The 14,561-nt window shown below is 50.4% G+C and overlaps 3 protein-coding genes across 3 annotated transcripts; 2 read left to right on the top strand and 1 right to left on the bottom strand.

Annotated features, from left to right (window-relative positions):
- Positions 1-77: 77 nt before the first annotated feature.
- J7337_005210 (uncharacterized protein) lies at positions 78-2,291 on the top strand (the record flags this gene model as incomplete). Its single annotated transcript, XM_044822892.1, has 1 exon — positions 78-2,291. One exon carries the CDS (start codon positions 78-80, stop codon positions 2,289-2,291), a length of 2,214 nt encoding a protein of 737 aa, XP_044681383.1.
- A 221-nt stretch (positions 2,292-2,512) lies between these two features.
- J7337_005209 (uncharacterized protein) lies at positions 2,513-3,484 on the bottom strand (the record flags this gene model as incomplete). Its single annotated transcript, XM_044822891.1, has 1 exon — positions 2,513-3,484. One exon carries the CDS (start codon positions 3,482-3,484, stop codon positions 2,513-2,515), a length of 972 nt encoding a protein of 323 aa, XP_044681382.1.
- A 1,028-nt stretch (positions 3,485-4,512) lies between these two features.
- Positions 4,513-6,694, top strand: J7337_005208 (uncharacterized protein; the record flags this gene model as incomplete). Its single annotated transcript, XM_044822890.1, has 2 exons — positions 4,513-5,350; positions 5,403-6,694. 2 exons carry the CDS (start codon positions 4,513-4,515, stop codon positions 6,692-6,694), a joined length of 2,130 nt encoding a protein of 709 aa, XP_044681381.1.
- Positions 6,695-14,561: the final 7,867 nt, after the last annotated feature.

The raw sequence follows: 14,561 nt of genomic DNA, 5'->3' as shown, positions 1-14,561 counted from the left end.
TTTTTTTCGCTGGTCGCAAAGCCTCTATTCTAGCACTTTACTTAATCATATTCATTTTGCACAACCATACAGCAAAGATGGGTGTATCAAAGAACGACCGAAAGCGCCCTCATACTGAGGCAGAGACGCTCGATCCCGCTTCTTTCGAAGACCGCGACAATGGAGCGGTGAAGGCCTCCAAGAGAGCCCGAGTCGAAGATCGAAGATCGCTCTTCGTTCGATCACTACCTCCCGGTGCCACGAGCGAAAGTCTTACCGATTTTTTCTCTCAGCATTACCCAGTGAAGCACGCTACTGTCGTTGTTGATCAAAAGACCAAAGAGTCAAGAGGCTACGGTTTCGTCACATTGGCCGACGCTGAGGACGCTGTAGAGGCCAAGAAAGCTCTAAACAACCAGGATTGGAATGGACGCCGAATCCGCATCGATGTTGCTGAGCCAAGACAAAGAAACAATACTACCGGTGAATTGCCTGCTCACAAGATTCGCAAGGAGGAGCATCAGCGACCCCCAAAGCTCATTGTGCGCAACCTGCCTTGGAGCATCAAGACATCGGAACAATTGAGCCATCTTTTCAGAAGCTTTGGAAAAGTCAAGTTTGCCGATCTGCCTCAAGATAAGGGCAAGCTCAAAGGATTCGGTTTCGTTACCCTCAGGGGAAGACCGAATGCGGAACGTGCATTAGAAGCCATCAACGGCAAGGAGATTGACGGAAGAACTCTGGCTGTTGACTGGGCTGTTGACAAGGATACTTGGGAGAAGCAACAACCAAAGGAGGAGGCGGAGCCTAAGAAGGCACCAAAGAAGCAGCAAGTGGATGAGGAAGACGAGGATGACCAAACGTCTTCAGAGGGAAGCGATGATGAGGATGAAGAGGAGGGCGGCGCAGAGGTTAACAGAGATGATCAATTGGATGCTGATCTGAAGAACTTTTTCAAAAATCACATGGAGAACCTCGAGGATGAGGAGGACGAAGAAGAAGACGACGACGAAGATGAAGAAGACGACAAGCAGGCTGAGAAGGAGGTGCAGAGCCTGGCTCCGAAAAGGATGACAGATAACACCTCCACTGTCTTTATTCGCAACCTACCGTTTACGACCACAGATGAACAACTCAAAGATTTCTTTGATCATTTTGGCAAGGTTCGATACGCCCGAGTGGTCATGGACAAGGTCACAGAGAAACCTGCAGGTACTGGTTTCGTCTGCTTCTACGACGTCGACGATGCCAAAAAGTGCATTAAAGGCGCTCCTCGCCCTGACCCATCTCTTGCAGCTGCCAAGAACTCTATCCTCCAGGATGAGAGCGCTGATCCCGACGGCAAGTACACGCTCGACGGACGTCTTCTCCAAGTTGCACAGGCAGTCAACAAGCAAGAGGCAACCAACCTCGCTGACAGCTCCCTCGCCAAGCGTAACGAGAAGGACAAGCGCAAGCTCTTTCTGCTGAATGAGGGTGTGATCGACCGAAGCTCACCTCTATTCAACCTCCTCACACCCTCAGAAATGCAAGTGCGACAAGCCAGTGCCGCTCAACGAAAGAAGCTTGTGCAGGGTAACCCCAGTCTGCACTTGAGTCTGACTCGGCTGGCTATACGCAATATTCCCCGAAACATGGATTCCAAAGATCTTAAGGAACTTGCGCGAAAGGCTGTAGTTGAGTTTGCAAAGGAGGTCAAGGCAGGCCGCCGACAGCCGCTATCAAAGGAAGAAAATGCAAGAGACGGAAAGGATGCTAAGGAGAAGGAGCACGAGCGCAAGGCGAAGGGCAAGGGTATCGTTCGTCAAGCCAAGATCGTGTTTGAGAGTGGACAGGGACAAAAGATGCCAGAGAAGGATGGTGGCAAGAGTCGTGGTTATGGTTTCATCGAGTATTCCTCACACCACTGGGCCTTAATGGGACTGCGTTATCTCAACGGCCATCAGCTTGAGAACGAAGCTGGCAAGAAACAGAGACTGGTCGTTGAGTTCGCTATCGAGAACGCCCAAGTTGTTCAACGACGACGTGCCAACGAGGAGAGGTCTAGGCAACTCAACCCAGAACATAACAAGGGTGCAAAGGCTGAAGCTCAGCCCAAGACAAATGCTCAGCATACCAGGGATGACAAGAAGCGCGGACGCAAGGGCGATAGGGGTGATGAGGCTCATAAGGGTGGTAAGGACAGAGGCAGTAAGCAGGCCGAGGAAGAGGGTGGCCGGAAGCCAGAGACAGATGCCGGGATGAAGCACAGATTGATTGCGCGGACTCGAGTGATGCGCAAGAAGAAGGCTCTGAGTCGGGGAAAGAAATGAGTGCTAGAGTGTTGATACCTGTCTACTTAAAAGTGTTTACAACGAACTCCATGGTTAAGGGTGTATTGCAATTTGAGTTCAGCCTGTAATTCGATTGACTGGAAGAGCATGATGTCGAAACTTCATTTGTCGTTATAATACTACATTTTCCAAACCATACATCATTGAGCTGGGAGCGAATTCTACCTTGATTTCTCCGTCACTTTCAGACTGCAAAGTCATTATTTCCAAAGCCAGCCAGTCTTTGCTTTTGCACTTCCTTCCACCTTGATGCCAGACTCCTGGCCATCCTCATCCTTATTCTCGATCTGTGCGGGTTCATTTTCCTTTGGGGCAGGTCGAACGGTATAATGGCTATGGCTTCCGATCTCATTACCGTTTTCATCCAGTGTCTTGACCAACGTCTTCGTATGTAGATAGCCAAATCGATCTACGTATTCGTCTTTGGTAATGACCTGCTTCTCATCGCTTCCAAGCTTCTGTAGCTGCTTCTCTTCACTATTAGAAGATGCCGTAGGGTGGTCTTCGGTAATTAGCTTCATAAATGAATCCCATGGCGATCGTTCGCTAGCAAAAGATGACTGGATGGCAGAGAATAGTTCATCAAAGTCGTTAGGTGCTCGGCGCAGGTTGCGGTGTCCATGAAGCTCTGCGCGGAGATCCTCAATGCCATACTCAGAAGAACTTTCTCCATCCACACGACTTCTCTCTTCATTGCCTTCTTCATTACTCAGCGGATGATCCCTTGAGATATGGTTCCTGTCGTCCTCGCCAAAAGCAGCGCGCCATACTTCTTGAGCCTTGCGGTCTAACTCTTGGTGTAGTTGGTCCCAATTATTGTTCGCAAGCGATTTCATAAGCTTGGCGGGTCCAGAGTCTTCCAGGAGACCCTGCGATCTCAGCCTGTGCAGCCAAAAGTACGCAGGCTCACCATTTGGGTACATGGATCGAAGGAGTTTCCGTTGCTCGTATCTGGATTTGAGATCTGGTAGTTCCTTTCCCTGTGACTCAGCAAGGAGATCCTCAAAGGCGTCTTCGAAGGTGAAGATGGAAGTGTCTATGTCGGAGGGTGCATTGTTTGGTCTAGGCTGGGGCATATCTCGAAGAGCCAGCGGGGAATAAGAGGAGAAAGCGATGGAGGTCATGCTCTGTTCAGATGGCCAGGCGAAGCCAAGATCCAAAGGTCCCAGCATAGTGGTTATGTTTGTGTGTTGTGTGTTGTGTATTGTGTGTAGTAGTGAGCAGTGAGTTGTGATGGAGTTGAGACTCAATCAAGTTAGAGCCCAGTCGTTTTTGTAGCTTCTGTTCGCAACCCGGTTTCCGTGAGGTATCAGAAACGTTGGAGGATGAGTTCGCTGAGATGTGTCTTTCAGGACTTTTTATTAGGTAGACGAATTATAGTAAGGAGCTCTTGGAGAAAGTGCCAGAATTGATGCGAGGTTCGTCGTGATTCCAGAATTGAATTTAATCAAGCAAACCATGTGACCATCGAAAGCTCTCGTCTCGTCTCGTCCCCATTGCGAGTTATGACGGCAAAGTCAAACGCTAGTGGGGGTAGCGGGCAACAACGGGCACCCCCAATCTACCTTAGGCATCGAACCAGCGGCTTACAGTTGATCATTGATTCTGTTGGCCCATTCCAGCGACAAGACCCTGAGCCAGAGGCGGAGCTCCACTTTGACACCTCAGTTTCTACTTTCTGCCTCGCCTAAAAATGCGAGATGACATTGGATCCCCGGGCTCGCCAAGGCCGTGCCAACCGCGGGCATACATCACCTCGATGACCAACTCGACTCTCCCAAGGCAAGCTCCTGTCTTGTCTTTTTGAGACATTATTCTTTTGTTTCTTGGTAAATTCTTCCTAAGAACCTATCGCCATCATCATCATCACCACCATCAGCTCCCGTCTGCGACGGCTGGCCATGTACTGCACGACGCAGCTTGATACTGACCATTCGCTGCCCCCATGATACTCTTAATTACTGACTACCAAACCGACACTATCGATTCCTCCACCACGACGTCAATCAAGCTTTATCCGTCTAAGCTCGGTCGTCTTATTATCCGTTCCCGGTGACCGATCACCCGAATTTCCCGTCGTTTGTCTGATTATCGCGCCTTGATTTTTCTTATCGACCGTCGCGAACTTGTCCAAAACCCTGTTGTGCACCTCTCCCGCCTGATGATGCGGTTGGCCAATGTCGAATCGCCATGGCCATCAATGGTGGTCGATTCTTGGGCGCAAAACGCCTCCAATAACTCCTCTCATCACGACCATTCCGGCAAACCCGGCGATAAAATACAAGAGTGGTCTTCTCTTATCGGTATCGTCACAGCCATTGTAGGCAACGTACTCATCGCTCTCGCGCTGAATGTTCAGAGATACGCACATATTCGACTACACAAGCAACGGAGTAGGAATCGGAAGAGGGCGAAAGAAGCTTTGAAGCACCCTCACCCTGGAGATCATGGCGGCTCATACGGCACCATTGGAGGGGGTAGCAATGGGGCTGGGTATCAAAATGGTCACGGAACAAGTACAGATGATGGCAATCGCATGGACGAGAGCCGTGAAACTGATCCGCTGACCGGGTCCTTTCACTCCGAGGCATCGCAGAGCACCGATAGCAAAGAGGATGATACGTCTTCATCATACCTCAAATCTCCGTACTGGTGGTTGGGCCAAGTTCTTATCACTCTTGGCGAGATGGGCAACTTTCTCGCATACGGTTTCGCCCCCGCTTCGATTGTCTCTCCTCTCGGAGTTGTCGCCTTGATATCGAACTGCATCATTGCGCCTGCCATGTTCCACGAGAAGTTCCGACAGCGCGATTTCTGGGGTGTAGTTATTGCTGTAGCTGGTGTTGTCACTGTTGTTCTGAGCGCAAAGCAAGAGGAGACAAAGTTGAACCCCCATGATGTATGGGACGCAATCACTACGCTGGCTTTTGAGATCTATCTTGGCGTGACCATATTTCTTATCCTGGTCTTGATGTGGGCAAGTCCTAGGTATGGAAGACGCACGATTCTTATCGACCTGGGACTTGTTGGTTTGTTTGGTATGTGACATGGTATAGAAGCTTGCTCTGCAGACACTGACTATAGCTCTAGGCGGTTACACTGCCCTTGCGACAAAAGGTGTTTCGTCGATGTTGTCTTCCACTCTTTGGCGTGCTTTTGCGACTCCTGTCACTTACGTTCTCATCGTTATTCTCCTTGGGACGGCCGTCATGCAGATTCGCTATGTCAACAAGGCGCTGCAACGTTTTGATTCGACTCAGGTTATTCCAATTCAGTTCGTAATGTTTACGCTGTGTGTCATCATTGGAAGCGCCGTCCTTTACCGCGATTTCGAACGAACAAACGCTGAACAGGCGGCCAAGTTTGTTGGGGGCTGTCTCCTTACCTTCTTCGGCGTCTTTCTCATTACTAGCGGCCGTGAGCAAAGCCATGATGACGACGAAGTCCTGTCTGAAGGCGATGATTTCGAGGATACCATAGGCCTTGCGAACCAGGAAGGGAATGGCACAGCGCCCTACCAAGACGGCCAAGGGTTCTCTACCCCCAAGTCACGGTCACGACGGTCCAGTCACCTGTCAGGTCCTAACTATCCTGATGCACAGAGAGCCTTGAAAGCCGCGGTTACACCACATCAGGAGAACAACAATCTTCCATCAGCCAAGGCTTTGAGTTCTCAGATGTCTCCAGGCCAGGAGACTATGGCTTCTGGTTTCCCCTGGAACGATTTCGGAGGGCCATCAACACCACCGGGAAGAGGCGTTAGGGCGTACTCTACAGACTCTGTTCTTGCACCACCGGGTACCGCGGGCTCAGCGGCGTTTGCCTCTCACCCAACAACACCAATGAGAGATGCCTTAGCTCCTGATGGCTCGCTTCTCCCACGGCCTCAAGCTAGTCCTTCGAAGCCCGGTGGTACTGGAAGCCGATCCAGGACCTTTATCTCCCCTTCCCCTCTATCGTCGACAGTCACCGCTGTAGTCAAGGATGCTTTTCTGCGTGCGTCTGACGACCCAAGCGTGCGCCAGTCCTCGATGCGTCGTATACGTTCCACCATCCGTGCCGGGCTCTTCTTTAACGAAGACGATGAAAATGCTGATCCCGAGAATAACTCCCGGTCGAACACGCTCCCCGCACCATCAGCAGCTCCGGTATCAGTAGAAAATCTTCCTAGCGCTTTAGACGATGCTGAGGGGCCTGCAGGCGACGATCTGGTGCGTCGGAGGTCACGCAGTGTTAGTGATACACTGGGCGATTTCTTTGGCGTCCGGCGCAAGAAGCGCCATGATGGCTATTTCGCGAGCGACGTCGAAGATGTGACAGTAGGAGCAGCTACCCCAGGTCAAGATCGGACGGATCCTCAAGGGGACTACCGAGAAGTATAATACGCGGAGCATCTAATAATCATGTTTATGCAAACACATACACATTGCGAGCCGGCGTTGGTTAGCACGTTGCCCTTCTTACTGGCGCCGGAGTCATTTCGTGGTCCAGGCTTCTAGCGTTGGCGTTTGGGGTCTTAGAGTAGGGGTGATGAGATTAGCTCAGTCAGTTTCTGGGATAGCATATGTTTAGCAGCATTTCAATGCTTCCCTGTTTAGAATCCAATGGATATTCGCTCGCCTTGCAGTTACAAGCCTGAACCGGAGCTGGACAGGGGGGATTGGTAGCCTCGGGGTGATCCATGGCTGGGCCTCTCTTCTCTCCCGTCTCTTATCTTGAACCATCGTTTTGCTTGGTGTCTTTAAGCTTGAGGTTCAGTGAGTTAGTGACTGGACGCCTAGCCCTGAAACGAAACAGTCGAGTGCTGCTCTTGTCGATCGTGATGGAAAATGTGACAAGTGCCGTAATTGGCTGAAACATTAGAACTCGCTTCTCGCGTCGCATTGAAAAACATCACAAGACTGTGCACTGTGCTATCATGGTACCCTGCTTCAGCTTCGCTTAGGGGTCTTGAGGAGGAATGGTAGCGGAGCGAGTGTCCGAGAACAACGTATATTTAACGCATCTATGCATGCATGTAGCCGTAGCATCTATCTCATATGTAGGTGAGTATAGGCACTGCAGTAGGCAGGTATAGGCAGTGTAGGTAGTTCGTATAACCAGGCGTAATACAAACTAGCGGATATTCGCCGAATGATGTCTTGTAAGTTGCAAAAATGTCAAACATTAAGGCCAAGCCACGAGAAGAAAAGGCCCCTTTCCCGTTTGGCCTGACAGGGGAGGTGTTGTATTCTCCGAGGCTACAAGACCTCAATTGGGATACGATCAGCACTTGTGGCCCTGGAGGTTACTCGCAAGCTAAGCTAAGTCGTAGTGCTTCCGAGCTTGTGAACCATGAACGTTGGGCTACAGTGCCCGGTGGGAGGGAGCAGAAGAGCGAGGGGATGGCTATGTAACATGTGTCTGCCTCCAACGTCTTGCGCAACCTCGGAATTGAGTTTGTTAGCGAATGGTTAGCTGTCTGATGTCTGTCTGCAAAGAGCTCTAAATCGGGACTGGGGCATACCTATGGGCCATATACTGTGCCTGCTATGTACACACAGGCATCCATGGATGGGAGACCCAAGAGACTGATTGTTCATTTACCGACAGGTAGGTAGCTCTGATGCCATGCAGCGTAGACAGTTAGGCTGGCCTGTTTTCAAGGCCCAGACAGATCCCATTCCATTATCTGGGACCTAGAGGGCCAGGGAAGCAAGTGAGATCCCTGTCCTTGAATTTTTGGGACGTGGCACTTTGAGTTCAGGAACAGACAGGTACAGGCTAGCAAAGTTACTAGAGATTGAGCTGCTGGGTACAGGGCCTGAGTATTACTGGTAGTAGCCAGAGTTGACAAGATCGTCTTCTTTGCAGAATTGGCTTGCAAAGATGCATTGCCAAGATGATGTGACAGCTGCTTTCAAGTGCGGCAATTGAAACGACCAACACGAGATGCAGTAAAGAGACTGCTGAAGGAGCCTGCCTAGGTAGGGAAGAAACAGATGAGGCCGATAGACATACATAGACCCAGCGACGGAACACGAGAATTGATTCCGCGGCGCTAGACCGCCAACAACCAACAACCGACAGGCCTCTTTAGCGGCGGGAAGGAAGGGCCAGAGGCCCGAGGAGACGACGGGCAGGCCAGGAATAAAGAACTCTCCAGTGAATCCTCGATCCTTCACTGGATATCAATGCCTAGACCTAGAATGCAAGGGTTGAGAGGCTCAACATCCGACCAACTCTCGTGGAAAGAACTGGGTAATCGGTATCGGGTGGGTAAGTGAGTGAGCTTGGGTTCCCGATCCCCACGAAGAGATCGGTGATAATTTGTATCTGTACAGTCTGTCTACCTACCTGTTCGCTATTCCCTACCGTAGGCGGAGGCTAGAGGCTGGAGAGATGTCACACTGTATCAAGGTTTGCCAATGAAGGGTTGATGCTTGTTTCCCTTGAGCTCCTCTGTATCCGTACCTACATATATTGTTCCACAGTTTCTGCATGTTGTATCCGCTTCCACGTACACCGGGTCGTGTTCTGTCGTATCGATATCCATAGTACCAACCCTAATAACATCCCTTCTCAAGAAGGAAAGGGAAAAAACGACAATGAGCCGCCCTTACCTGTGTCCCAAGGTTTAACTGCATCTTCAGCTGCAAGGACCGAAGATTCACACGCAGGCATGCGCATGGTCAACAGAGATAGTCACACCGACTTGTTATAGAGTCCGGGGGTTGCATGAATTTCGACGTCGTACATTCCGCGGTCACATATGTACATACAGCAGCTAAGTTGACTTTGTGTCTGTCTGTCTAGCCGTTGTAAGTGTAGGTGTTGGCTGTTGGCTCAGGGAAAATGGATGAATTCGGCCCTTGGAACTGCAACATGCGCATACCCGCGCTGATGTACCGTATGCTCGTGTGCGGTACAGCAGAGTCCAGCCAGTCTGTACGGAGTGCAGCATTCATTCATCTCGAACCCAGGCTTGAGCCCAAGTCTGTGGGTGGCCGTTGTAAACGGGCAAGGGAGGGTATCCGCAGTTCTCAGTGGTCTGGTTGGCTCAGTAAACGTTGTTGCAAGGGCTTCCGATGCCGTAAAAAGGCACCGCGCGCGAGCTTCCGCAGGGCAGAACAGGGCAAGGGTTGGCTGTAAGACTGCAAGTGATGAAGGCGTCGTAGGCGGCCCATCGCGGCCCTTTCTGCGCCGATTGGCTGCTTTACTCATTGACAGGTACAAACACAGTCAGCAATCCAAGCCAAGCAAGCAAGCATTTCCTCTTTGGATAATGAAGTAATGCTCTTCAAAAAGCAAAGACCATATGTATGTAGTATTCAGGATGGACTGTTAATATGTGAACCCTCAGTGTCAGGAGATTCAAGAGCATAAGCAAGATGTTGTGTTACTGCATCAGGTAGGTATCTCCATCAACAACAACCAACAAACAAAGAGTTCGCCGGGAACGTATTCCTTCGGAAGCACGTCTCCTCATCGGTGTACCTTAGTCTATATGGGACTCGTGTAGATTTTAGCCAAGTGTGGTAGGTCGGTGATCGTCAAAGAAAGACCTCAATCTCCCCCGCGCTGCAGATTCTGTCATTCCGAATTCAATGCTTGACATCCATGATGCCAATGTCGACGAAACCCGGGTCCCTGGTCTGCCAGGTTGACTGAATGTAAGAGACAGCTAAAGCAGTAAAGCTCCCGCCTGCCAGTGGGCGAATTCGTCAACCTCATCAACGATCACTGGAAGAACCTACCTCGTTAGGTAAGGCATCGGTTTGACTTGTTGTTAGTGGAGGAGGGTAAGCAGATAGATGGCTCTGTTCCTGATGCTGCCACCGTTCCTGACAGCCATCGGCTAAAGTGAAGCAATTGCTTGTCTAGCTTGTGTCAGTGGCGTTAATCCCCTCCGATTACCCGGTGCATGAGGTGTCAAGATGAGATCCCCAAAAATCTTCATGGAAGCATGAAGGAATACGGCGCAGTTTAATCTGCCTACCCGGTAATAGGTTAGAGTGTGACTGGTGATTTCAACGCTCGTGACCAATCACTATACTTGTCCTGACCTGGATGCTTACCTCATGCTGAGATGCAGCTTTCACGCACTTGTCGCAGGGAACTTTTGGAGTCAGTGAGATTCGTTTGAATTATCGTATGCACATGGAAAAGTGTACCCGGACTCAAAACAATGGGACCAACCGCGTCTAGCGAGACACGACTGCCTCATTGAATATGTCACTGACAGGTACCTACCTTACCCAGCTTACCTAGGTACCTATTGAGAGATAAGATCAAACGCACCTTCTCGAATAGTCAGGTAATTGAGTTGATTGATGTATTTTAACTATTTTTTCGCGTCAATCGGAAACCCGTAGGGTAGGTACCTGCCCTAGGTAATTGGGCGAGCAAGGGAGGTGAAGTGAAGTGAGTGGTATAATGGAGGGAAGGAAGGTCCATCTTCGGCATCTACGCGGACACGAGCACCTGGGTATGAGCAACTTTATCAACTCCCGAGTTATCGCATCTCCCCAATGTTTTCTCAGAACCCCTCTCATCATCAATAAACCTCACTCTACCGGTTTGATCATCGCGTCATTCTGATCATAATCTGCATATTAACTTTCAGCGGCAAAACCATATGGTGACGACGTCGAGTATCGAAGGTTCCATCGCGGCTTCTGGCGCCACCTGGCCTCCGTCCAGCAGCCTTTAACAGTCTCAAAGCTACCCAAGCCCAGCCTTAGCGTCTCGGTTCATCAAGCCCCCAAAGCTGCTCCTGCAGCCCCAGGGTCAGTGGCGGCAAACATCCGTATGCCGTTGCCCAGGACGCTCTGTACGTATTTCCTTAGCTCAGCAGCTGGCGCAGCTTCTTGTGGAGTTCGGGACAGGGGCAGGATGCCACTTGGGTCATCAACGTGATTAGTTCCTGGGCCCGTGATGAGTTAATCAAAAGAGAAGGGGCCATATCGCTCCCTACCCACCAACGCGCGATTCAAGCAGGAGTTGGGAAACCAAAGCTCTCCCGAAGCCCCAGCTGAGTTCTGTTACACGCACGTTCTTGATGGCCTCAGTGTGTCCGCTCAAGGGCCCGGCACTCCTACCCCTGGCCACTAACCACAAAGGGCAAAGGAGTCCTGGCCCTGGCACTACTGCACGTTACTGCAGGGCCCTGGTTCCCTCCGTTGTTGACCCCCCCGAGACTGGAACACTAACTTGCAAGCAATTGGCAGAGCCAACAAGGTCGCGGCAATGTCCCAGAAAAGATTCACCGCGTTTGTTTCGTCGCATCGGCATCAAGCTTTTTGTCTCATCATATTCGCTCATCCGGCTGTCCTTCCGCGTCATCCACGAGCCGATCTTCTCTTTCCAAACCCGGATTCTTGGACGGCGCAGTGTCTTTCAAAGCCCACCACGCGTTCGTCGTCCCACAGCCCGTCCCAGCGCAGCGGGTCAGGGCAGAACCAAGACGCCTGAGCAACCGATGGTTCCCCTTCTTGTTGATGTTCCTGTTTTACCAACCGTAGGCGTCGGTGCCATTTGTGCACAAAGCTCACCTCAATGCTCAGGCTGGGTGCCACGCCGTCTGTGTGCTGCAACAGCCAGTCTAGCTCAGCCCCTGACCTTGCTTAGTTCCTAGACTCATGATTCTCTATCCATCCGACCCTTATCTCTCGTGGGGTTAGGTGAGATTTCTACGACATGAGAAAATCTCGTTCCCTGGTCACATAGGCGTCTAAAAACAGTCCATGAGTGTTCTGCCGTCCCTTCCAACCAGGAAATGAGGATGTATTGGGTAGTTCGTCAAGATCAAGACTCGTCTTGGCAATACTATGGCGCCTTCAATGAAATGAAATGAGCCAGCAATCTCCTCATATCGATAGCTTTTGACTCAAGCAATTCAACGGATTTCATGGCTTGGAGAGCAAGCTTCCAACTGAAATAATGGCTGCATCGCCAAACGTTATCTGGTCTATGATCACGGGAAAAGGCATTGCACACGTTTCAAAGCAGCCTTCATCGTCCAGATCCCACGTGTTTTCTGGGCTGATTATGATAGACATGCTTATACCATGCCTTTAGCTAGATCTTGTTCCAAACCATCAGTGGTTATCCTCCACAGCAAGGAAACTCCTTAAAACTAGGAGAAGATGAAGCAATCTGCAGATGCGGTCATTGCTCAACCTTGGCCACGGTCTGTATCATCCTCGCCATCCCCGACGCTAAAACGAACCACAAGATGTTTAGTGGGCTTCCAGAGCTTGCAACGCCGGACGCGTTTCTTCTGATGACCCGCAAAAAGGGTCTTGAGCTAGCGCGTCATATGCTGCCCTGCTTTCAAGTTCAGTCCTGTCAGTCGATTAAAAAACGATAACAGGATGCGTGAATGAACGCGCAGTTGCTGTGGCATACCTGAAATTGCAAGTCTCGCAGACTATGGGCTACTAGTCGAAGGGATGTAAACGGCACAGCGTATATGAGAATGAAGAGAACCATGAAGCCATACATGGGAAAGCACGAAGCAATGTCCCAAGGGCTCCGAATATACGGATGGAAATGCAGTGGGGTAGAAGGGCTGGGTGAGAAGACCCTTGCAGTTTTCACCGATCCCCTCTCTTCTGGGTCTATTGCATGTCTTCTGCGAAGTGTTGCCATGTCAAGGTCTCGGTAAGTAATTTCGAACTTTCATTAGATCCCTCCGATTTTGATTGAAAGGATTCCCCGGTTACATTTGTCCATGTCCATTTCTAGATAACGAATTGTTTGATCATACATACATAGAGACCGATTCACTGTGTTCATGTCCCACCTCCAGTCACCGAACTCCCCACGACGTCAATGGCCGAGTACGTAACCTGCTCTGTGGGTTCATTCGTCATCCGTCATCCGAGCCAAGCGGAGTGGCTATGGCTTCGTTCCTGCATTGCTCATGGAGCTGGTTCCCCCAAAGCTACTGATAGAGCAGAGCTAACAGGGAACAGGCTTTGGTCCTCTGTCGAGCATCGCACTGAGGCCAGCAGGCTTGATTGTGTGTCACTCTAAATCCTGAAGACAAAAAGTCTATCAAACCGGGCGCCGGAATCCAATGTCATTATCTGCCACGAGCTCAGCGTGCTGAACTGCAAGTATCGTGTATTGAATGGGCAGCCGAGAAAGAAACAGAGTCCAGATATTAAGACTTGCTGCCGCGTTGTCATTACTACCTAGTAACTAATCCGACTGCAGATACCGACTTTTCCTTCTTTCTTTTTTTTGTGCTTTGGCTTTGGGCTCTTGTCGTTGTTTCAAGCTGCAGAGAAAGAAAAACCTGCCCATTGACGCACGCATAACGACCCATCTCATCGTTGTGTGTCAACATCCACTTATTCATAGTTGCTTCTGTGGATGTGAAAAGTTTGCAGGTCATTTTTGATTGTTTGGACCTCTTCATTCTCTGTGTAACGGCTTGTGTTGTTTCCTCTTGCCTTAACCTGACTGACATACAAGATAAGGTAATTAAGACTCACTGATGGTCAAACATCTTGCACCCACTTGGTCTCTGTCTGGGTAGGCGGTTAGGGCGTCCATGGCACCACCACGGACCTCATGTCGCCTTATGACGAGTCCAGCATCGTCTGAGGTTACGGTTAGGGAAATGCACTCGCACTCAGACACAGGCCCATACGCTCAAACTCGCACAGTACGCATTGCGATACCGACACTCAAGTCTGCCTGATCGATGTATCCTTGCATATATCCTACCTGGACTATCCCGGCCAGAATGGGCCTTGCAGAGAAGGAAAAACCCCCCAGATTCCCGGGGCTTGTGTCCGTCGAGACGGGCCAGGGACAGCCCAACGCAACCCACTCGAAGCCCTGTCGAGGGACCCCCTTACCACCGCCCTAGTCTCCCTTAGCCCCAGTTCCTAGGGCCTGTCTAATCTTTGGGAGGGTACAAGCTGCCTTGCCCCAAGATTGCATCAATCTCTCGCTCATCTTGTTAACTTATATGTACATTGCATCCTCGTTGTTATAATCTTGTTGTTTGATCTCCCGATGACCTTTCCCACCCCTCATTTCGATACATTTTTTGAAACCTCGTGGCATCATCTGATCTGCCCTATCCCAAGTCTCTCTTTAAGGTCTCACTTACTCCATTCCTTACTATATCTCACTGCCCTGCCTGGTTTAAATCAAGAACAAGAAGTTGTGGAATAGGCCAGTTTCGCAAGTCATTGTTTACATACAGGGCACGCTCCGCCGTCGCCCTCCTCTTGGAGGACTTGTGTAATC

The sequence above is a fragment of the Fusarium musae genome, chromosome 4 (genome assembly GCF_019915245.1).
Source record: "Fusarium musae strain F31 chromosome 4, whole genome shotgun sequence".
NCBI classification, from domain to species: domain Eukaryota; kingdom Fungi; phylum Ascomycota; class Sordariomycetes; order Hypocreales; family Nectriaceae; genus Fusarium; species Fusarium musae.
Note: the sequence above shows the minus strand (reverse complement) of the source record. Positions and strands in the feature narration are given on the sequence as shown.